The sequence below is a fragment of the Geotrypetes seraphini genome, chromosome 1, assembly GCF_902459505.1.
Source record: "Geotrypetes seraphini chromosome 1, aGeoSer1.1, whole genome shotgun sequence".
Classification (NCBI taxonomy): domain Eukaryota; kingdom Metazoa; phylum Chordata; class Amphibia; order Gymnophiona; family Dermophiidae; genus Geotrypetes; species Geotrypetes seraphini.
The window spans coordinates 4251323-4274594 of NC_047084.1; the positions used below are offsets into that span (position 1 = coordinate 4251323).

The 23272-nt window shown below is 42.3% G+C and overlaps 1 protein-coding gene across 3 annotated transcripts in view; it reads left to right on the top strand.

Annotated features, from left to right (window-relative positions):
- The window catches only part of TTC37 (tetratricopeptide repeat domain 37), a 238848-nt gene that overhangs the window by 101833 nt on the left and 113743 nt on the right, over positions 1-23272 (top strand). For all 3 annotated transcript variants that reach the window (XM_033917115.1, XM_033917275.1, XM_033917201.1), the window contains exons 19-24: positions 1597-1773; positions 6177-6321; positions 8410-8488; positions 11212-11273; positions 11380-11436; positions 18567-18635. In XM_033917115.1, the coding sequence (XP_033773006.1) occupies positions 1597-1773; positions 6177-6321; positions 8410-8488; positions 11212-11273; positions 11380-11436; positions 18567-18635 (589 nt within the window). The remainder of the gene's footprint in view (positions 1-1596; positions 1774-6176; positions 6322-8409; positions 8489-11211; positions 11274-11379; positions 11437-18566; positions 18636-23272) is intronic.

Here is a 23272-nt window from a genome sequence, read left to right on the forward strand (position 1 = left end):
AAGCCTTCTTATCTCTGATCACTTCTTTCATTGCTACAGTGAGCCACGCCGGTTCCTTGTTCTTTTTCCTCTTGGATCCCTTGTTGATAAGCGGTATATATAGATTTTGCGCCTTGGTGATTGTGTCCTTAAAAAGGGACTACGCTTGCTCTACACTTTTTACAGCACTTATCCTCTTCTTAATCTTCTTCCCCACCATGAGTCTCATCCCTTTGCAAGTCCCTTTTTGGAAGTTCAGTGCCATGGCCGTCTTTCTGGATCGTTGTTTTGCCCCCGTGACCAGGTTGAAGCAGATCATACTGTGATCACTGCTTCCCAGCGTCCCTTCTACTTCTACATCTTGAGCCGGTCCTCATAGTCCATTTAGAATTAAGTCCAGAATTGCATTTTCCTCGTGTTTTCCTTGACAATTTGTTCCAGGAAGCAATCGCCCACAGCATCCAGGAACTTGGTTTCCCTACCGCAGCCGGAGGTGCTTAGGTTCCAGTCAATCCCTGGGTAATTGAAGTCACCCATGATAACTACATTGCCTCCCTTGCAGTTGTGTATAATCTCAGCCGTCATTTCTTCATCAATTTCTTCAAACTGCCCTAGGGGACGGTAGTAGATGCCGATCTTCATTTCCGTTCCATTTGTTCCCGGAATTTTCACCCATAGAGATTCTAACTTATTATTCGTTTCCGGCGTATTCTCTCCGGCAGACTCTATTCCCTCTTTGACGTACAGTGCAATGCCCCCACCTTTTTGACCCACAACCCTCTAAAAATCGATCAGGGTCTATTACTCCTCCATCCCTATTCACGTTTATCTTATGCGGTCCTGGCACTTCAGCCGTGAACACAGAACAGAAATATTTGTTAAGCAATTCGGCCTTTTCTTTATCAGCTTCTATATATTCCTCCCCTTCACTTTTGAGTCCCACAATGCCAATTTTGCACTTCCTCCTATCATTAATATATCTAAAAAATGTCTCCCCGTTTTACCGTGTCAGCTATTTTTTCTTCCATTTTCATCTTTGCTTTCCTGACTACATGACCAGCCTTTCTTAACTTTTCCAAATATTTTTGCCTGTCTTCCTCTTTCTGTGATCTTTTGTAGTTTATGAAAGCTAACCTTATTCCTTACCTTCTCAGCTACTACTTTTCCTCTTATTTTTACTTACTTGCCTCACAAAAAGGTTTGTCGCCCTTACAATTGCTCCTTTCAGTTTTGTCCACCACATTTCCACTCCTTCTAGATGTTCCCACCCACACTACAATTCGTTGATAAAACCCCCATCCGAACAAAATTTAGTTTGTTTGTTTTTTTAAAAAAAAGCCTAGAACCTTTGCTTTTAAATGAGCCCTCTTTATACCCACTGTGCTAGTTGAATTGGAAGGTTTGTACATACTCTAAAGGACAATTCTTGTTGATTCAATAGCTTTTCCGTTACTTGAAGTGCTCCCTCAGGTCGTATTTGACAAATGTTTAAGAGGGTTTTGGAAAAACATGTGAGTTAAGTCTGCTGATTTTATGAATGCTTAAAGTACAGATTTTGTATTACTTTTTCTCTTTCCCTTAATATTCTGTTTTCTAATTTTGTTAACTTTATTTTAGGGCTGTGCAACACAGACCTGATGTATCTTGTCTCTGGAAGCTACTGGGAGATGCTTGTACCTGTTTATATAATGTCACACCATCCAAAGTACATATCCATGTGCTGGGCATTCTCATTGGCCAAAATATAGGCAAACAGATGTTGAAAAAGTATGAGCTGCTCAGATTGGGAGGAAGGTATACATGATCCTCATTCCTATTGTTTTTCTTACCTGCATGTCAACTATTTTTCAGAAACAAGCAACGAAAGAAAGTATGAGGGTCATTTCATAAATAATGCACATTATTTTATTTTATTTTTTAATTTGCATGTTTTATTTTTTTTTCAAGTATTTATTTACAATCTGTCAATATTGTCTCCCTGCTATACAATGACTTGAGTTCCAATGTCTGGGAAGCTTCATTATTCCATCCAAGACGCCGTTTTTGTTCAGTTGCTGAATGGCTTGGGTACCGGCGGAAGAAAGCTCTTCCAGAGATGCAAAATGATGTCCACGCATAGGTTGTTTCAACTTTGTAAAAAGGTCAAAGGTTGGTGGTCTCTTGTCTGGACTGTAGGGAGCATGAGGTAACACCTCCCAGCCATATTCGCGTAGTTTTTCAATGATGAGTGGAGAGTTCCATCTTCCCTATGACCAAAAAAGTTTTGATGAGCTCAGTCAAAAGTCAAACAAATGATGATTTTTGCTTATGATCATGAAGGCATCATCATCACAGACAAAGTTCCATGTGGAAGAAGTGTCACAGCAGTGTATTATCATGATTTTTTGCAAAACATTTACAGAAAAATGCACAAAACCTGACCTCAGTTGCTCTTGGCTTTACGACAACGCTCCCCTGACATAGGGAATGTCATTGAAAAAACTACGAATAAGGTGTTGCTCCTTACAGTCCAGACATGAGACCACCGGATTTTGACCTTTTTTCAAAGTTGAAACAACCTATACGTGGACGTTGTTTTGCATCTTTGGAAGAGCTTTCTTCTGCCGGCACCCGAACCGGCGGATTAATGAAGCTTCCTGGACATTGGGACTCGGTCATTGCAAAGCAGGGAGACTATATTGAAGGACTGTAAAGAAATGACCCTCGTATTTTTTGAAGGATGATTAAGTAGTTCTTTTACTAAGGTGCGGTAGCCGTTTTAGCGCATGCTAAATGCTATTTCATGCTAATGCGTCCATTATATCCTATGGACACGTTGACGCGTGTTAGCATTTAGCGCACGCTAAAATAGCTACCGCACCTTAGTAAAAAGACCCTTAAATATTATTAGCCAAAGATTTTCCAACAGAATTTGTCAAATCAGAATTGCAGTGAACACGTTATTGCATGTAATTTACATTGAAGTGTATTCAGAATATATATTAGACCACACCTAGTATAGATGTATCCCAATCACATGCTTTAAATGGTCCCAAGTCTGGTTTTTTTGACCCTTTACCAGCCTGGTTTTTAGGATATCTTCAGAATATGCATGTATAGAAACTATGCACTATGTTCATTGCAAATATCTTGAAAACCTAACTGGCTGTGAAGCATAATCTAATAGTTAGAACATAAGAATTGCCACTGTTGGATCAGACCAGTAGACATTGTGCCTAGCAGTCCGCTCATGCGGCGGCCTTCTGGTCAAAGACCAGCGCCCTAACTGAGACTAGCCCTACCTGGTTCAGCAGTTAGAATATTGTGTTTGATTTTCAAATTACTGAATGACAAGAGTCCAGTTGTGTTAAGCTCTCTTTTTCAGTTTTATCAGCCATCACAATCTTTGCACTCTGAGAATAAGATGTGCTTGGAAGTACCATCCATGAAAATTTTTAGACTTTCTAGTCTTTGTCATTCTATGATGACTGTGTAGGGAGTGCTGTTATGAAATGCATTACCTTTTGAGATAGAGTGCATCCAGTGTTCTGCAGTTTAGGAAGCAGGTAAAGACACTTATTCAAGAGAGAATTTCCTTGAATGTTTTGGATTTAATTAATTTTGGTCTGGTATTGTAGTTTTGGAAACTGGGAAAGATGATATTATTTGAGTGAGAATTTTTTGTATGTATTGTTTTTATGAATTTATAGAGTTTGTTTAATTTTGTTGTGTATGTTTTACTGTACCCCATGCAGGATTATTGGATGCTGCAAGTAATAAATTTTTAAATAAATAAAGACCACTAGCCAATTTTGTAGCAGCTCTCTGGACCGACTCCATCCCATTTATAACTTTTTGTAGGTGCGGTCTCCAAAATTGCATAGTATTCCAAACGGAGCCTCACCAGAGACTTGTACAACGGCATTATCACCTCCCTTTTCCTACTAGCCATTCCTCTCCTTATATACCCAAGCATTTTCCTGGCTTTTACTGTCACCTTTTCTAACTGTTTTGTCACCCTGAGATCATCTGATACAATCATCCTCAAGTTCTGCTCCTCTTTCATGCACAGAAGTTCCTCGCCTCCTATACTATACTTCTTGAACGAAGAAACTTTAACTAGGACTTCAGCAGAACGAGATTTAGGAGTAATCATCAGTGCAGACATGAAAACTGCCAATCAAGTGGAGAAAGCTTCATCTAAGGCAAGGCAGATATTGGGTTGTATCAATAGAAGTTTCGTCAGCCGAAAGCCTGAAGTCATAATGCCGTTGTACAGGGCCATGGTGAGACCTCATCTGGAATACTGTGTGCAATTCTGAAGGCCACATTACAGTAAAGATGTGCGCAGAATTGAATCGGTTCAGCAGACGGCCACCAGGATGATCTCGGGGTTCAAGGGTCTCTCGTACGAAGAGAGACTGAACAAATTGCAGCTCTACACTCTCGAGGAACGTAGGGAGAGGGGAGAAATGATCGAAACATTTAAGTACCTCACAGGACTTGTCAAAGTGGAAGATGATATTTTCTTTCTCAAGGGACCCTCGGCCACAAGAGGGCACCCGCTCAAACTCAGGGGCGGAAAATTTCATGGCGACACCAGAAAATATTTCTTCACAGAGAGAGTGGTTGATCATTGGAACAAGCTTCCAGTGCAGGTGATCGAGGCAGACAGCGTGCCAGACTTTAAGAATAAATGGGATACCCATGTGGGATCCCTATGAGGGTCAAGATAAGGAAATTGGGTCATTAGGGCATAGACAGGGGATGGATAAGCAGAGTGGGCAGACTTGATGGGCTGTAGCCCTTTTCTGCCGTCATCTTCTATGTTTCTATACTATATCCTTCTCTTGTATTTTTGCAGCCCAAGTGCATGATCCTGCATTTTTTAGCATTAAATCTCAGTTGCCAATTGCTTGACCATTCTTCAAGCTTCACCAGATCCCTCCGATGGTACTTTGTGTGTCTAAGTGTTTTGAAAATGAGCCTCTAAGGCTATGACCAAGCTTTACCCGATGGCTCAGGATTTCCAGCAGCTGTTTGCTCAGCCAAAAGTGGATTCACTGGTGGTGCAGGTCACCAAACATCGTACAGTGCAGGAAGTGTGTTGTTAAAGGATTCACGGGACCATAAAGTGGACCTGCTCCTCAAAAGACAATTTGAAGCCATGACCTTAGGGATTAAGGCAGCAGCCTTGACTTCCTTTGTGGCACGTGCTTGCTGCACCCACCTCTTTCGAGCCTTTGTCTCAGAGGATGATGAGGATCCTCAACTGCTCCTATCTGGAGTGAATTATGTAGCAAACGCTCTGTATGATTTTATCAGCGTTATGAGCAAGGTGTTATGAGCCTTTGTGATCTCGATGGATGCTTTGGATCAGACAATGGGCAGGAAATTATGCATCTAAAGCCACGCTGAGCAGGTTCCCCTTTCAGAAGCAGATGACCTGATGGCAAGTGTTATGGACCATCATCTCAAGGCTTTACCAGACAGCAGATTCCAGGCAACTAGGGGGTCCAGGACAGGGCAATTTTTGAGGTTCTTGAAGATTCTATCCTTATACAGCAGGCCAATCAATGCAGAGGTCCTTTCAGGGGTCATATCAGAGGTCCAATGGAGGCAGGAGACAACAAGACTCGGACTGCGGCTCCTCCCCAGTCTCTAAGAAATCACAGAGATGCCAGATAGGGGGCAGGCTGTCAGTTTTTTATTCAGTCTGGGCTCATATTGGTGCAGACCGTTGGGTCCTAGAAGTTGTTCAAGATAGTTACAAAATTGAGTTCTGTGCATCCCTTCCAGACCACTGTGTAGATTCTCAGGCCAGCCAACAGGAGAGAGCCCTCAGAGTCTGGGCAATGGTGCAAAGGCTACTGGATCTTCATGCCATAGAGCTGGTCTCGGACAAAGAATCGGGCTCAGACAGATACTCCATATACTTCATTATACCAAAGAAAGGCTTAGAGGACTATGTAATCGTTCGTGTTTAAATTTGTGTTTTTGTGTAATCTTTTGTGAATGTGCAAGAGGTCCACAGCCTGAAAAAACTTGAAATATTCTGCTAGAAATAATGGGTGAAACCCCACAATCCTACTATACAAATTTAACAGATATTTATTCTAAATAACTCTTAACCTTTCTTAATGGGAAACCCTTTTGCATCAATTGAATCCAAGGGTTGAAGATTTAGGTTAGCAAGACTTTATGTTTTTTTTTAATAGGTGTTATGGCCGAGCATTAAAACTGCAGTCATCAGCTAATTTGTGGTGTGACCTGGGGATAAACTACTATCGTCAAGCACAACATCTGACGGCAACAAATGGCAGCATGAGTGAATCCAATGAGTTGTTGGAAAAGTCTTTGCAGGTACAGCTCTCATTTCTTGGTTCCTATTTTATAAACTACAGGCAGTCCTTGGGTTAAGAACGGGTTCCGTTTTTTAAACAGTTCTTAGGTTGAATTTGTATGTAACTCGGATCCTAGTATCCTTCCCACCTTCTCCACCTCCTTGAGGCCCCTCTTACATTCCTTTCCATCCATCCCACTGTTTCCTCTCCATCACCACATCCAACATTACTCCCTCTCATCTCTCTCTTTCCCATGCATCTCTATCTCACTCCTCTTCCACCACCATGTCCAATAATTCTCTCTCCTTCACTATGCCCAACAATTCTCATCTTTCTTCATCTCCCCCTGTGCACCATCTCTCTCTCTCTCTCACTCAGACACCCAATTCTCCCTTTCTATTCCCTCCCCCACTTCAGCATCTCTTTCCTTCCCTCCCTCCATTCTGTGTCCCAAGTTCATGCCCCCTCCCTCCTTCCTTCCTTCTGTCCTTTGTCCAAAGTTTGTGTTCCCTTCCTTCTGAGTCCCAATGCTCCACTCTCCCTCCCAAGTTCCAACACGCCCCTCTCTCTCCCTTCCTTTCTCTATTCTGTGCCCCAAGTACGTGCCTCCCTACAGCGGGGTGTTTACCTTCGTCTAGCCAGCTCCCTTCTCTTTCCAGCTGTAGTCGTTTCTCTGCACAAAGCTGCGGGTGGCGGCTCCTATGTGTGTCCCGCAGCTTCCTTCAACATCAGAGGCTTACAGTTGGAACTTGGGAGGGAGGGACAGGGGCATGTTGGAACTCGGGAGGGAGGGAGAAGGGCACGGTGAGACTCAGGAGGAAGGGAGAGGGGTGCTTTGGGACACTGAAGGTAGAACAGTTTTTGTAAGTACGAGTCCGACGTAAGTCAGATGTTTGTAAAACGGGGACTGCCTGTATTGCAGAAACAGAGATTAAATAAATGTCTGGTATTGTACTTTCTTTTATCATGAAGTGTATATTTTCAACAAATCCTACTTTTTTTTTAAACATTTTATTACATTTTTCAAATTAACAAAGGAAATTAGGAAACAATCATCAAGAATAGAAAAGTAAATAAATAAATCCATAAGTAGTAATGTAAACAACAAATACCTTAAAATTTGTTATGCCATACACTGGGTACAGATCTGGTCACTACTTGGTTGAGAAAAGAAGGTCTTCAGCAATGTCACAACTTTATCTAAGGCTGGTACAGCTCAAATAGGGACTAGACCTATTTCTTCAGCCATCTCACCATTGAAACATCACAACCTCAGTCCCCTTTTCTTTTACTCTTATACAAAATTTTCTTAATTTTCTTTATTATTGACTTATAAAGAAGCACTTATCTGACTTAAAGTGCTTGCATAGCTGAACTAGCTCTAAAGTGCTTCCAGAGTTGAACTCTAACTCATCTGGACTGCCCATTTCATGTGGCCTTCATCAGGAGCGGCTGTAACAGTTGCACAAAATTTTCATATGCTCTGGGGGCAGGAAAGTTGGCATGGCTTAAGAGCTATATTTGTAGCATATCAAAGAATAACTTTACCAAGGGGCTTTGGGGAACCACTGCATCGGGATCATTCAAACCTTAACGGTATTCTTTTTTCAGTATCTTTAAATCCTGTCTTCTCCTTCCCCAAATCTCTGTTAACTCCTTATCGGACCTTCCGTTTTCTTTTTTTGAAAGTCAGAAGGTTCTCTAAGGAGTTAACAGGTGTGGTGGCTGAAGATATCGGTCTAGCCTCCATTCTAGCCAGATAAATTATGACATTGCTGAACTCCTTTTCTTCAATCTAGTAGTGGCAAGATCTGTAGCCACTGTATGGCATAATAGGGTGTTTTTTTATGAGTAGTAATATAATATATCAAGGAAGAGCTTACATCAAACCTAATGAGCTGCAGTAAAATTAACCTAAGATTACACAGGAATCTTCTTGGATTTTGATACCTTTTATTGGACTAACAAAGTATTGCAGAATGAACATTTGAAAGCACATTTGCTCCTCTTCTGATATTTTCTCCTATGTAAACTAGTTAACTGCAAAGTTAAATCTTACAAGATGAAAATCATAGTTACATAAGTTATATCATATTTTTATTTGTAGTCTCTTAAGAAGTCTGTAATGTTGGACAGTAGAAACCATTTGTACTGGAATGCACTCGGTGTTGTTGCCTGTAGCAATGGTAAGTCTCACAGTGAAATGCAGTGAATTTCACTCATTCATTTACATGGTTATCCAGGTTTTTCTATTGCCTTCCCCTTTGTAAGTTAATGTATACTTCTGTGTTGTGTCTAAAGAGATTAATTTCTAACTATAGTAGTCAATGTACCTAGAATGTTCAAGGAGCATCCTCTTGCAAGTCAGGTTTTCAAGATATCCTCAATGAATATGCATGAGAAAGATTTGCATATAATGGAGGCAGTGTATGCAAATCAATTTCATACATACAGGCAGACACCGGGTTAAGAACAAGTTACATTTTTAAAGCTGTTCTTAAATTGGATTCCTATGTAACTCAGAAATTGTAGATTTTAAGATTCTTGCTGTTTACCTCTGCTCCCAGCTGACTAAACTAAACTAAACTAAACTAAACCTTAAGTTTGTATACCGCATCATCTCCACACTCGTAGAGCTCGGCACGGTTTACAGGAAATGGTATAGAGAAGGAACTCCAATGAGGGATACAGAACAGCATAGAGAAAGTTTAGAGGGACTTAGTATAATAAAGAGGAGGAAATATTACATTTTTGAGAATAGCCAAGTTTTCAAATGTTTTCGAAAAAGTTGGAGGGCGCCCAGATTCCGAAGTGGGGTAGAAAGGTTATTCCAGAGCTCTGTGATTCTGAAGGAGAGGGATGTCCCTAGTTTTCCTGGATGGGATATGCCTTTTAATAAGAGGAAAGATAGTTTGAATTTTTGGGTGGATCTGGTGTTGTTAGGATTTGAGGAATTCCAAGATAGAGAGATGAGGGGGAGGAAGGATGCCGTGTAGGATCTTGAAAGTTAGGCAAGCGCATTTAAAGTGGACCCTAGAGACTACTGGAAGCCAGTGAAGTTTGGACAGGAGTGGGGAGACATGGTCAAATTTACTTTTTGCAAAAATTGATTTAGCTGCGGTATTCTGAATCTGCTGAAGTCTTTGAAGACTTTTCTTTGTTAGACTTAAGTAGATGGAATTACAATAGTCCAATCTGGAAAGGATGATGGATTGTACGAGGACAGCAAAGTGTTGTTGATGGAAGCAGGATCTCGCTTTCCTCAGCATGTGAAAGCTGAAAAAGCATTTTTTTACCAAGGAGTTGAGGTGATCATTGAAGGATAGTGTAGAGTCAATGATGATGCCCAGAACTTTGCTAGAGAACTCGAGCTGCAGTATGGTGCCAGAGGACAGTGGGATGAAGGTGGGTAGCTGATCTAATTTTGGGCCGAGCCAAAGTAGTTTTGTTTTGGGCTCATTCAGTTTCATTTGTACGGTGAGGGCCTAGAATTGGAGGTTTGTTATACATGAGGATATGTTCTCAGAGAGGTTGGTGAGGTTTGAGTCGGTCTCGAGAAGAACAAGGATGTCATCAGCATAAGTGTAAAGTGTTTCCAGGGGGGAAAGATGGAGGAGTTTCAGGGAGGACATATAGATGTTTAAGAGAATAGGGGATAGAGGTGAGCCCTGCAGGACTCCACAAATCGGTTTCCAAGGAGAGGATGAGGTGCCATTCATATTAACAGTGTAAGAGCGTAAGCGTAAGAATTTCGAGAACCAGTCTAGGACTGTAGAGTTAATGCCAATCTCAGAAAGTTGGAAATTAAGAATATCATGATGGACAACATCAAATGCTGCAGAAAGGTCGAATTGTAGAAGAACGGCAAACTTATTACGAGAATGAAGTTGTTGAACCTTTGGGATTAATGAGGCCAATAGGGATTCGGTGCTGAAGTTGGGTCTAAAGCCATATTGGTAAGGAAGGAGAATGGAGAATCTCTCCAGATAGGATGAGAGTTGGGAAGATATGATGGACTCTAGCATCTTGGTCAGGATGGGAATATTTGCTATTGCGCGGAAGTTGGAAGGTGAGGAGGGGTCTAGCTAGATCAGCTTATTTCAGTATTGGGGACAGGGCAATATGTCCCATTTCTGCAGAAAATAGGCCTGAAAGTAGGGCAGAGTTTATAAGTTTGGTAAGAGATGAGATGGCTTGTGTGGGAATTTTCTCATATAGGTAGGAGGGCAATGGGTCCAAGGTGACAAAAGGGTTAACTGTCCTTACCAGTGTTCTCTCTAAGGTATAGCATGTACAACCACACACTGTTCTTAAAGAGAAGTGTAGGAGTCTATGCCACTGAAAATATTGCTCAGTGAAATCAAATGAAGCCACAACCGCATTCTTAAGAATGAATTGTACTTAAGTTGGGTGAACATAAGAATAGCCTTACTGGGTCAGACCAATAGTCCATCAAGCCCAGTAGCCCATTCTCACGGAGGCCAATCCAGGTCATTAGTACCTGGCCAAAACCCAAAGAGTAGCAACATTCCATGCTACCAATCCAGGGCAAGCAGAGGCTTCCCCCATGTCTTAACAGACTATGGACTTTTCCTCCAGGAATTTGTCCAAACCTTTCTTAAAACCAGCTACACTATCTTCTTTTACCACAACCTCTGGTAATGCGTTACAGAGCTTTACTATTCTCTTGAGTGAAAAAATATTTCCTCCTATTGGTTTTAAAAGTACGAGTATTTCCCTGTAGCTCGGTGACTTCCTACATTCAGTGACTGCCTGTATTCATTGTGTATATTCTGAAAACCTGACTGGCAAGGGCCTTCAGGACCAACTTGAGAAACACTGAAATAAAGTAAAGCACTTAACTTGTAGTACATGCTTCATATTAACTTCTTAATTTTATAATCTCTAGGAATCAGAAATTGTGCGCTTGCTCAGCATGCTTTTATCAAGTCAATTCAGTGTGAACAAAATGTGAGTAGGCATTTCTCTGTTTTCAGTGAGCATTTAATTTGTTTAAGTTACAAAATGGCCCTACTTAATTTATCTTGTTTGTTTTTTGTTTCAAAATTCATTCCAGAATGTTGTAAGTTGGACTAATCTAGGAGCATTGTACCTGATAAATGAAAGCATTGAGGTAAATTCTACTATTTTTTCTTGGGGGGGGCGGGGAGAGGAAGCATTTTATTGCGTGCTTTTATGATAAATGTGAATCTAAATTTGTTAGGTTTTCATGTTTAGAAAAAAGTGAATACTGTATATGGGAGAGTATTGCGCAGTGGTTAAAGCTCCTCAGCACACCGAGGTTGTGGGTTCAAACCCAACTGCTCCTTGTGACTCTGGGCAAGTCACTTAATCCCCCATTGCCACAGGTACATTAGATAGATTGTGAGCCCCCAGGGCCAGGCAGGGAAAAATGCTTGAGTACCTGAATAAATTCATGTAAACCGTTCTGAGCTCCCCTGGGAGAATGGTATAGAAATTAAAAAATTAAAAAAATACATAACATTTGAAATTAGTATTTATATTTTTAGAATTGGTAAAATAAAAGCACTGCATATCTATCTATCACCTGAGTATTAATTTTTCTTCAAGGACAAGTAGGTCAGCAGTATCCTTACACTTGGATGACATCATCCCGATAGAGCTCAATGCAGACGCTGTATCTTTGAGAGGCTTTTGTTAGTAGCCCCACTGTGAGACCCTTAGTCCATTTTTTTCTACAGAGAAGGGAAGTCGCATCTAGTAAATCTTCCCCTCAGCGTTCTTTTTTTTTCATAAATTTTGTGCCTTCCTGCACAGGTGCTTTGATAAATTTCATTTTTCCTCATAGTTTGTTCTTTTTTATTCTTTCTAGCCTGTCTCGGCACTTTTAGGTTTTCTTTGTTTTTTGTAGTTTCTGAGGCCCTTTTAGGCTGGAGCATCAAGCTGAATTAGAGGTAAATCCCTTTTTGGCTGCCTCATAGTTTTTTGATTTAGCCGCTGTTCTTTTTGCCGTGCTCCAGAAGTTCCCCAGTGCAATCAGGTGATTTCCAGTATTGACACACATAATTGATGTGTTTTTTGTTTACAAATGCAAAATAGAACACAGAAAATGCAGAAAGAAAGGTCCATCAGCGTCGGAAGCACTGACCCCAAAGGCTGCCAGGGCTGCATCTGACACTAGGAGTTCACTGGCATTGAAGAGTTCTTCACCTTTCTCCAAGGAACCCCAATATCAGGCATTGGGAAAAGGCCATGAAGCATTGACATCAGTCCCCTTTGATGCACAATGCCAAGAGCTCCTGGGCATTGACACATTGCTGGCACCCAAGAAGTGTCAAGAGGACTGTACCCCTTAGTTATTCTGGTGCAGTTGCCTCAGTCCACACGCAGTCAGGACCCTGTTTACCTTTCTGTTACCTGCCCTCTATGACCAGTTCCAGACCATGCTGAAAGAGGAGTTGGCAGGTTTGCTTCAGCTTCAAAGTGCTTGGGTATTGAGGGTGCTTGCACCAGCTGCAGCATTTAGCCACTCTGACTTAGAAGCACATGCTTCACCTGTGGAGCAGTCTCTGACCCACTTTTCTTGAGATGTATTGGTGTTGGTACTACCCCATGCCCCAACACCATCTCCCTTGAGCTCATCAGCATCATCAACAAAAGTTACAGCCTGTACCTTGGTCAAAACTGGGTTGAGGTTTTGACTTGCTCCAGGAGAATATAGCCGCCATCAAGTGTCCATCTTCTGTGACCTTCCGGTAGGATCAAGACAGAATTTTTTTCTTTATAAAAAGGTGGCCCTTTGTAACTTTAGACTGGTGAATTCTCTAAATAGTCTGGATGGGATACACCCTCAACTGGCAAATGAGACCTCCAAATTGTCCTCCACAGGTGTCATTCTTCAGCACCCAACACAAGCAGGTATTTGCAAAGGAACTCTCTGCCCTGCTCCAGTCCCATTCAGTCAAGCCTATTCCACCAGGTCAAAAAGGGCAAGGATTCTATTCTAGGCATTTTCTCATGACCAGAAAGAGGGGGATTTTGTCCCATCCTAGACCTGAGGGGCCTGAACAAATATCTGATCAAGGAAAACTTTAAGATGGTTTCCCTAGGCACTCTTTTCCCCATGAGTCGATAAATAGATTGTGTATGCTCTCTGGACTTGAAAGATGATGCATACTCACATCCAAATACTTCCCAACTACCAGATGTACCTCATGATCTGGAACTTATACCTGTTTTGACTTGGTGTAAGTCAAAATGTATAAGTTCCGTCTAGGCAACCTGTCAAAGTTATCGATTATGGCTGCCGGACAACTATGTCTAGGTTGGCCCATATCCCACCCACCTTCCGCCTTACCCACTCCTCCAAAAATGCCCCTTTTATCTCTGGGTGCACAGAGGCAGGGAAAAGCTGGTTTTAGATATGTCTAAAACCCTGTTCGATTATCGGTACTTGGACGACCTGTCTTTTTGATCGTCCAAGTACCAATTTAGGTGGGTTTTTAGATGTATTTATTTTTTTATTATAACATAGTATAATTCTTTATTTATATACTGCACATATGCCTTTCGGTTCATGGCAGTGTACAAAAGAATACAATAGGGAGAAAATATTAATATTAAAATTGGTTAAACGGGAGTGCATCACACAAAATCTCCCTATCTGTCCTAGATAGGGATCACAATCTGTGCTATGGTGCCAGGAAAGTAATAAGAAGAACTTTGACAAATAAGAGAAAAAGAGCAGATAATATTAATTTTGAATTAAAAGAAAGAGGAGTGAATAAGAGTAGGAAGAGAATCAGAACGTAGGAGAAATATAAAAAAAAGAAAAATATTAATAAAATTTTCTCATAAACCGGACAAATCACATTTTAGTGCAGGCCTAAATACAACTGTAATATGAAATATAAATAAATAAATAATAACAAAAACAAATATAAGAAGAAGAAGGAAAAATAATAGGGACTAATTTGAAAACTGTCATTTTATTTCGCTTGGTAGACCGGTATAGTCTTTACGAATGAGTTATATGCCTCACTGCTACCAGCAGATGGAAACTGAGCACAAACTTGTATAAGAACATAAAAACATAAGAAGGTGCCTCCGCTGGGACAGACCAGAGGTCCATCCTGCCCAGCGGTCCGCCCACACGGTGGCCCATCAGGCCTATTGCCTGAACAGTGGTCCCAGACTAATTTTGTAACTTACCTCTAATCCTCTAATCCTATCCTTATAACCTACCTCTACTCCTATCTGTACCCCTCAATCCCTTTGTCCTCTAGGTACCTATCCAAACCTTCTTTGAAGCCCTGTAGGTTTGGATAGGTACCTAGAGGACAAAGGGATTGAGGGGTACAGATAGGAGTAGAGGTAGGTTATAAGGATAGGATTAGAAGATTAGAGGTAAGTTACAAAATTAGTCTGGGACCACTGTTCAGGCAATAGGTCTGATGTCAGGCTAGAATCCCCCTACTAATCCAGTCAGTCTCAGTCTCCATAGCAGGTGGTAAGACTAGATTGGCTCCCCTCTTAATTTTGTTGGAACTTTGTTTTTGGACTCCTAAGTTCCCCTTTTCCCCGGATAGAGCTTGGATGGGTCCTGTTTGAGGATCTGCCTGACCTCAGGGGTGTTAAACCTGGCTGGTCTTGTGTTGGGTCCTTTCCCCCACTTTCCTCCACCTCCTCACATTTTTATAGAGGTGCCTCAGACAGCGGCCTGGCCACCTGGTTGGTCAGCCCTCCGGCTTTGAGAGCCGTGGAGTCTGTTGTGTAAAAAAAATTTAAAAATCCTGAGGTATGCCGATCTAAAGGGCTCATTTCTCTTTATTAACTGCCTTTTTTTCTGTATTTTCTCATCTAACCGGCACTTTTTCTTGCAACTAGAGTGGTTTTCAACACAATGAGCACTTTTAAAGGCAGCCTCGTTGGCAGTGGATGTCGGCGACCAGGGCGCCTCCCCCCCCCCGATGGTGTCTCGCAAGTCGGCTTTGGATCGCAGGGAAGCCCGGGCTTCCCCCGACGCCCACAGGGAGGGTTCTCCAGCCACTGATGGTCAGGGAGAAAATGATCCCCTTGCCACCAGAGTGGCTGGGGATTCCCTTTTCAAGTCTGTCGGTTCCTTGTCCTCAGCGTCAGGAAAGTCCCAGGCTTTTCAGACGCGGCAGGCCACAGGAACTCCGATTTTGGTGGTTTCGGGTCCAATTTCAGCATCAGGAAAGAAGGAAGACCCAATAGTCAGCCGCCTCCGAAAGAGCTGATTCACCAACTGTGTGCTGCATCGGTTGAGCATCCGTAACCCTTGTCTCTGGCTCCATCAGCCACAGGCGCTGGATGATTTTCATCATTGGTCTCCGCGGCAACACAGAAAACCTGCACCCTCGCCAGCATGCAGGATATCCCCACAGGCTGCCTCCTCCATTGATACAATGTGGCACTCTCACACCGGCGAGCAAAACATCAATCTCCCCACCGCTGACCTCCATCACCTTGGCAAACTTTCCAACACAAGCAGAAGAGGGAGGAGGAATACTCCGCAAAAGAACTCTGATCCTGCTGCAAAAGGGTAGGAAGAATACCTACTGCCTTGAGGCCGTTAGCCCATAGAACCAACAGCCGTGTGCAGTATAATGAGAAGAAAAATTAATTTTAGGACCAAAAAAATATTCAAATCAGATCAAAAACAAAAGGAAAAATTAAAGGATAAAAGAAGACTTAATAAAGATGTAGGAGAATCTTAAAAATAAATTCAAAATAAAAGTAAGGAAGGGAGATAGCACAGCTGATGAATTAACTGGTCACCATCTTGAAAAAAATAAAAAAAAAATAAATTATGAGCCCCTTAGCTTGCAGGTGGCTGCTGTGACCTAGATATTCAGTGCTGGTGCCCATTTGCAGTCCATTATTGACTATAAGGATTCAATTCAGCTCATAGCGGTTGGTCAGCAGCTTAAACATTGACCACCATGGCCTGAATCTCTCCCCCTAAAAATTGTTGAATAGTGCTACTATCCAGAATATTTCACATCTCACCCTTGTTTCAGGCCCCCCTCACCCCTGCTCTATATGGATAATATTGGGCTGAAAATCTGTCTGAATGACCCAGTATTATTGCGAAAGGACTGAAAGTCTGTTGATATGGCAGTTATATTTACTGTTGAACCTTTGTTTTTTCAAGTGTAAACACACTAATTACTCCTAAAGATAGGCTAATGCTAGATCAAGAAGATCTTTATTTAGTCATATTAGAAATAGAGACTGTGGATCTCAAGTGCCCGCCGCTATTTAGCCTTTAGAACAAGTCTTGGCTAATAGCCTGGATGCGGGCTATCATCGGTCCAATTGTCTCTCTTTTTCTTCATTTTTAATTTTGTGTGAAAACTTTTACTATTATTCTTTTTTATTAGCTATTTTCTTTCTTATTATTCTTTCTTTCTATTTTTCATTTACTTTGACCTCTAGGGGCTCCGATACATATAACTTGCTCTCTTATGTAAGATTTTATCCATAATACTTAGCTCGGGTGCTGTATTCTATCCGGCCTTCCAGAGATAGTACGACGGAAGATCTCTGTTTCGCTCTCACTTTATAAAAAGAGCTTCTTCAGGAAAGAGCATTATGCGATTGCCATTATTCCAAAGATAAAAGAAAGAAGCAATATAAATTTAAGTTATGTAATAAAACTTTATGATTTTTTATTCTAAATTGAGACTGCTCTTTCTTGCTGTCGATGAAGACTCCGGGGGGGGGGGGGGGGCCGCCCAAGGGTATATTTTTCCCTTTTAGTTTAAGTTAGTTCCTTTACATTTCATTTCTTGTCTAATTTTTCTAAATGTGTTAGAGTTAAAGGACTTATATATCTTAAATGTCTTGAATATCTTAAATGATTGTTACTGTGATAAAAGTCTATTCATTAAAATATAAATACTGGTGAAAATCCTACTTACCATTTAGCAAGACCTCAACTGATTCTGGTTTTTAGAGAAACCTCGGCGTAATTTAGCCGTTAGAAAGTATCTGAAACGCATACAAAAAATTTAAAGATAGTATGTAATTATTACATCACTTCCGGCAAATTCGTACCGGAAATGCCAAAGAATGCCTTTAAAAGTAGATCATATAGGGCTTTGACCCGTTTGCGATTCAGAAGATTCTTTCTAACGGCTAAATTATGCCGAGGTTTCTCTAAAAACCAGAATCAGTTGAGGTCTTGCTAAATGATAAGTAGGATTTTCACCAGTATTTATATTTTAATGAACAGACTTTTATCACAATAACAATCATTTAAGATATTCAAGACATTTAAGATATATGAGTCATTCCAGATTTAGAAAAATTAGACAAGAAAGGAAATGTAAAGGAACTAACTTAAACTAAAAGGGAAAAATATACCCTTGGGCGGCCCCCCCCCCCCCCCCCCGGAGTCTTCATCGACAGCAAGAAAGAGCAGTCTCAATTTAGAATAAAAAATCATAAAGTTTTATTACATAACTTAAATTTATATTGTTTCTTTCTTTTATCTTTGGAATAATGGCAATCGCATAATGCTCTTTCCTGAAGAAGCTCTTTTTATAAAGTGAGAGCGAAACAGAGATCTTCCGTCGTACTATCTCTGGAAGGCCGGATAGAATACAGCACCTGAGCTAAGTATTATGGATAAAATCTTACATAAGAGAGCAAGTTATATGTATCGGAGCCCCTAGAGGTCAAAGTAAATGAAAAATAGAAAGAAAGAATAATAAGAAAGAAAATAGCTAATAAAAAAGAATAATAGTAAAAGTTTTCACACAAAATTAAAAATGAAGAAAAAGAGAGACAATTGGACCGATGATAGCCCGCATCCAGGCTATTAGCCAAGACTTGTTCTAAAGGCTAAATAGCGGCGGGCACTTGAGATCCACAGTCTCTATTTCTAATATGACTAAATAAAGATCTTCTTGATCTAGCATTAGCCTATCTTTAGGAGTTATATTTACTGGCCACCAATGAGCATATAACTTTTGAATATCGGCCTTATGATATTTAGATATGGATAATTTTCTAATACAAGTTTTAAAATGATTGCACAAAGAAAGAAAGATTCTGAGGGCTCTATCCTGTAGTCATAAATCTTATCTTTTGTTCTTCTTTTGCATCTTCGAAAGAGACATAGCCATATCGACACTTCAAATAATAGATCAACCAGCACTGTCTATGCTTGTATAGACAATTTTTAAAAATTTATTAAGTACATATTGAGTGTGCATTTAATGTTTTTTGACTCTTGTTTTGTTTTGTTTTTAGCTGAGTCATGAAGCTTTTAAAGTAGCTCAGTCCCTTGAACCCTCTTATGTAATGTGCTGGATTGGGCAGGTACGTATAATTCGATATTTATTTAAATTTTGTGGTTTAGTTAGGGTTTTTTTTTTTTAATTCCATTAAACTGTGTTCAATAGCCAATTCCGTTACATCCCTTCCGGATTCCATATGCTAGGTGTTCAATCCCAACTCATAATCCAGGAGTTGCAGAAATCCAACACTTTTCTGAGCACATGCCCCACCCCTTAGCCTGAGCGCTAGAGAACGTATCAAGTTACAATTTCTGCAAGCAATCCGTGCAGAAGTTTTTTGCAGTTGCTTTGCTTCTTTTTTCGCTTAAAGTTCATTTCTCGGTGGCTTGCAAAGAGTTTTCAGTGCAGGCTATATGCGTCTGGAGTGAAACTCACCCAAGGTATCAAGGTGCAGGCTGCCTTTCCCGCCCCAGATCATGTGGCGAGGATCCATGGTGCGGAGGTCATAGTTAGTGTCTGGCCAGTTGGCAGTCTGAAGTTCTTCAACTCTTGTCATTTGAAGAAGTTTCTGAGGCAGAAATTCCTTTCTGTCCCTTCAGCTGCTGTTAAAATTGCTGAAAGCCAAGGCACTACAGAACTGAATAAGCCTCCATTATTTCCTATGGGAACTTCGGGGGTGGCGCTGAACGCTTTTAAAGTTTTTCACAGTTTCTGAGGGCAGGGTTCAGGTCCTCCACCTCCCCAGATCCCAAATTGCTATTTTTTATTGTTGCTATTATTGTGGCTATTATTTATTTTTTATTGTTTTGTTTATTTTTGCTGGTTTTGGTGCAAATTTGCTGGTGGCGGCCATCTTGAATTTTCATCTATCTTTTTTTTTTCAAAGTTTTTTTTCTGCCTCTATACCCCTTGATTTGTTTAAAAATCATTTGGGATGGACTCCCCAGCCCCTAATCTGTTGGATGTATGCATTGATTACGCTGGATCAACGACCATGTGCCGTAGCACCAGGGGGAGGGGGGCGGGAGCTTCATAGTTCGCCTCCTATGCGTTTTCTATGGCTGGGGAGCCAGCCTGGGACTGTGACTTCAGGGAAAAAAATATCGCCCAGCGGTCCTTCTAGAGTCTGGCGTAAAACACCTGCATTCCAAGTCTGAGGACTCTCTTGGTGGAGCAGGTGCGCCTCAACAGCTCTCTGCCATAGTTGCGGGGTGTGATTTTTTCACCAGAATTTATTCAGCTTCTCTGGAAAGCATATTCTGTGGACCCTGCTTGTTCGACATGACCTGTGGGCGCGTTAGGACCATCTTAACCTGCTGCGCCAGTGACGAAGCTTCCTGTTCAGGAACCGTCTCTTCCTGTGGTGGCAGACCTCGATTCCAGCAGTTGCCATTCAGATATTATGCTGCTACTGTCTCCTGACACTGCTTCTATTTTGGATCCGGCTGATACCCTTGCCGGGACTAGACATCTTGGCCCCCATCAGAGTCCGGATTTGGGTGATGAACCTTCTGTATGCAGATTATTTAAGCATGGTTCTGTCCATCTTTTCATTGCTGATGTTTTGAAAGATCTCAAATTAAATCCTCCACTTTCCACTTCTTAGGCTTCGGTCGTGGACCGCTCTAATTTCCTGCCTTCCTTTTTTCCATCCCATCCATAACTTCTTGGGCTGGTTACTGAACAGTGAGACTCTCCAGAGAGCTCTTTCCGGCCTTCTAAAGCTATTAAGCTTTATCCACTGGCACCTGATTTTCAGCAAGTTTTTGAACAGCCTAAAGTGGATTCTGCCATAGCACAGTTTATCAGGCGCACAGCTCTCCCTAGTGACAGGGATCACAGGGTGGACATTATGTTGAAAAAAAGTTTTTTGAAGTGGCATCTTTGGGTATCAAAGCGGCGGTGGCTGCTTCCTTTACGGCACGAGCATATCATTCCAGATTGCGCGGTGTGTCCTCTGCGGACGTACCTGCCTGTCCTCCTCTGGTAATGGATGATATGGATTATGTAGCAGACGCCCTTTATGATATTATTCAAGTTCTTAGTAAGGTCTCTGCTTATGCATTGTCTGCCCGCCAGACTCTTTGGATCTGTCATTAGGCTGGGAGCACTGCCTCAAAGGCCACCTTGAGCAGACTTCTTTTTAAGGGTCAGCTTCTTTTTGTTAAAGGTTTGGATGACCTCATAACTAGTGTTGCCAAGTGCCGCCCTAAGTCTCTCCCTGTAAACAGGACTCATCAGTCAATGGGAGGGGATCATAGTAATTTTCGTTTCTCCTGCAGGTTTCATCATGGCTCCGCGGAATCTTCCTCCCAGAGATATTCCCAGGGCTACTGCTGTTGTTACAGCAGTTCTCATTCCTGTTAGCCTCAGGCCTCAGGTTCCTGAGCAGCAGCTTCTCCTAAGAAGCCCCAATGACACCAGGAGTCAGGCAGGGCTTCTCCATATCAGAAGTCGCTTTTCTCAATTTTATCAGAAGTGGACTCGCGTTTCATTGGCTCAATGGGTACTAGACATCATTTGGGAGGGGCACAAGATAGACTTCTTTTGCCTGCCTCTGGATCTATTTCTGAATTCTACGGCAGGTCGGCCGGAAAAGGAGTCCCAAGTCCATGCTACTGTACAATGTCTCATAGACATCAGAGTGATAGAACCAGTTCCAGAACACAAATTGGGCCTAGCAGATACTCCTTATACTTCATCGTGCCAAAGAAAGGCTCGGAAGACTGGAGGCCCGTTCTGGATCTAAAACCAGTCAACCACTTCTTGTGGATTCCTCATTTCCACATGAAGACAGTGCACACAGTCATAGCTGCTGTCTCTCCAGGGGAGTTTCTAGCGTCCTTGGATCTTAAGGAGTCTTACCTCCATATTCCAATCTACTCAGAGCATCGCAGGTTTCTGTGTTTCCATGTTCTGCAACAGCATTTCCAGTTCCCTGCACTGCCCTTTGGCCTTGTGATGGTGCCCTGCACTTTCACCAAGGTGATGGTAGTTGTGGAGTCCTTTCTCCTCCGGCAGGGGATCCAGGTCCATCCTTACTTGGATGATTGGTTAATCCAAGCTCCATCTTGTCCGGAGTGCAGAAGTATGGTGGAGATGGTGGTGTCTCTGTTGCAGGCATTGGGGTAGATTGTCAACTTCAAGAAAAGCAACTTGACGCTGTCCCAGTCCCTGGAGTATCTGGGTCTTCTCTTCAACACCAGGCAGGGTCCTGTATTTCTTCTTGAGCTCTTCTGGACTGTCCGGCTCCACATCCTGGCTTTATCTTTTGGTTCTGGGATCCATGGCAGCCTCCTTGGAGGTGGTTCCCTGGACCCAAACTCACATGCACCCATTATAGGACTCTCCTCTCTCGGTATGTTCCGCAGCATCATCCCCTTCAGATGCCTCTCCCATGGACGGAGCCAGCTCAAAGCAGTTTGAGCTGGTAGCTTCTGGAGGAGTCTCTCCATCAGGGCAGGCTTCTTCGGATATCAGAGTGGATGACTCTTATGATGGATGCCAGCCTGTCTGGTGGGGTGCTCACTGCGGGGACCGTTACATTCAGGGGCAGTGGACTCCTCGTTAGAAATGTTGGTTGATCAATCGTCTGGAGCTCAGGACAATTCGGCTGGTGTTACTTGTTCTCCAGCCCCTTCTGGAAGTAAGAGCGGTGCAAGTATTCTCCGACAATGCCATAGCAGTGGCAAATGTAAATCATCAAGGGGGCACGAGAAGCACTCCCTTGGGCCAGGAGGCTCACATGCTTTTTTGCTGTACGGAAGCTCATCTTCTGTCTCTCTCAGCGACCTATGTGGTTGGAATCGACAACATTCAGGCAGACTTCCTCAACCGACAGATCCTGGACCTGGGAGATTGGTCCCTCTCACAGAAGTTGTTCTGGCTGATTGTGCAGCGCTGGGGTCAGCCCCAGGTGGACTTGATGGCTTCAGCAGAGAACTTAAATGCCAGGCTCTTTTTCAGTTGACAAACACAGCGAGGAAGCTTAGGGTTGACATGTTAGTTCTGCCCTAGCCAGTTCATGAGCTCCTATATTTATTCCCTTCGTGGCCTCTGGTCAGTCGGATTATCTGCTGGATAGCAACGCATCCTGGCCTGGTGATTCTAGTAGCTCTGGATTGGCCTCATCCTTGGTATACAGATCTCGTCCATCTTCAGCAGGACGAGAAGCTCTGGCTACCTCTTTATTGATACTTTCTCAGTTAGGGGCCAGTGCCCATGGAGAACCCACGGTGTTGTGGTCTTACAGCATGGCTTTTGCGCTCAGCCTTCATGAAGCGTGGTTATTCAGAGGTAGTTTTTGCGATTCTCTTGCACTCGAAGAAACCCTCTACTATGGCTTCTTATGCCAAAGCCTTGAAGGCTTTCCAACAGTGGTGTGCTAAGAATCAGGTGGAGCCTGAGAGGGCTCACATATCGGTGGTCCTGGCTTTTCTTCAGGAAGGCGTAGACAAAGGCCTGGCCCTTAAAGTTCAGGTTGCAAGCCTTTCATGTTTTCAAGCACGCAGAGGCGCTAGTTCGCTTACTGCTCATCTGGACGTGACCAGATTTATGAGAGGGGTGCTTCGTTTGCGTCCTCTCTTGCGACTTCCTTTCCCTTCATGGAATCTTAACATCGTTTTGCAGAGCCTTGGAGAGATCCCATTCAAACTACTGAAGGATCTCTTCTGGATCTAATGATCAAGACTGTCTTTCTTTCTGGTTGCCATGTCTCGG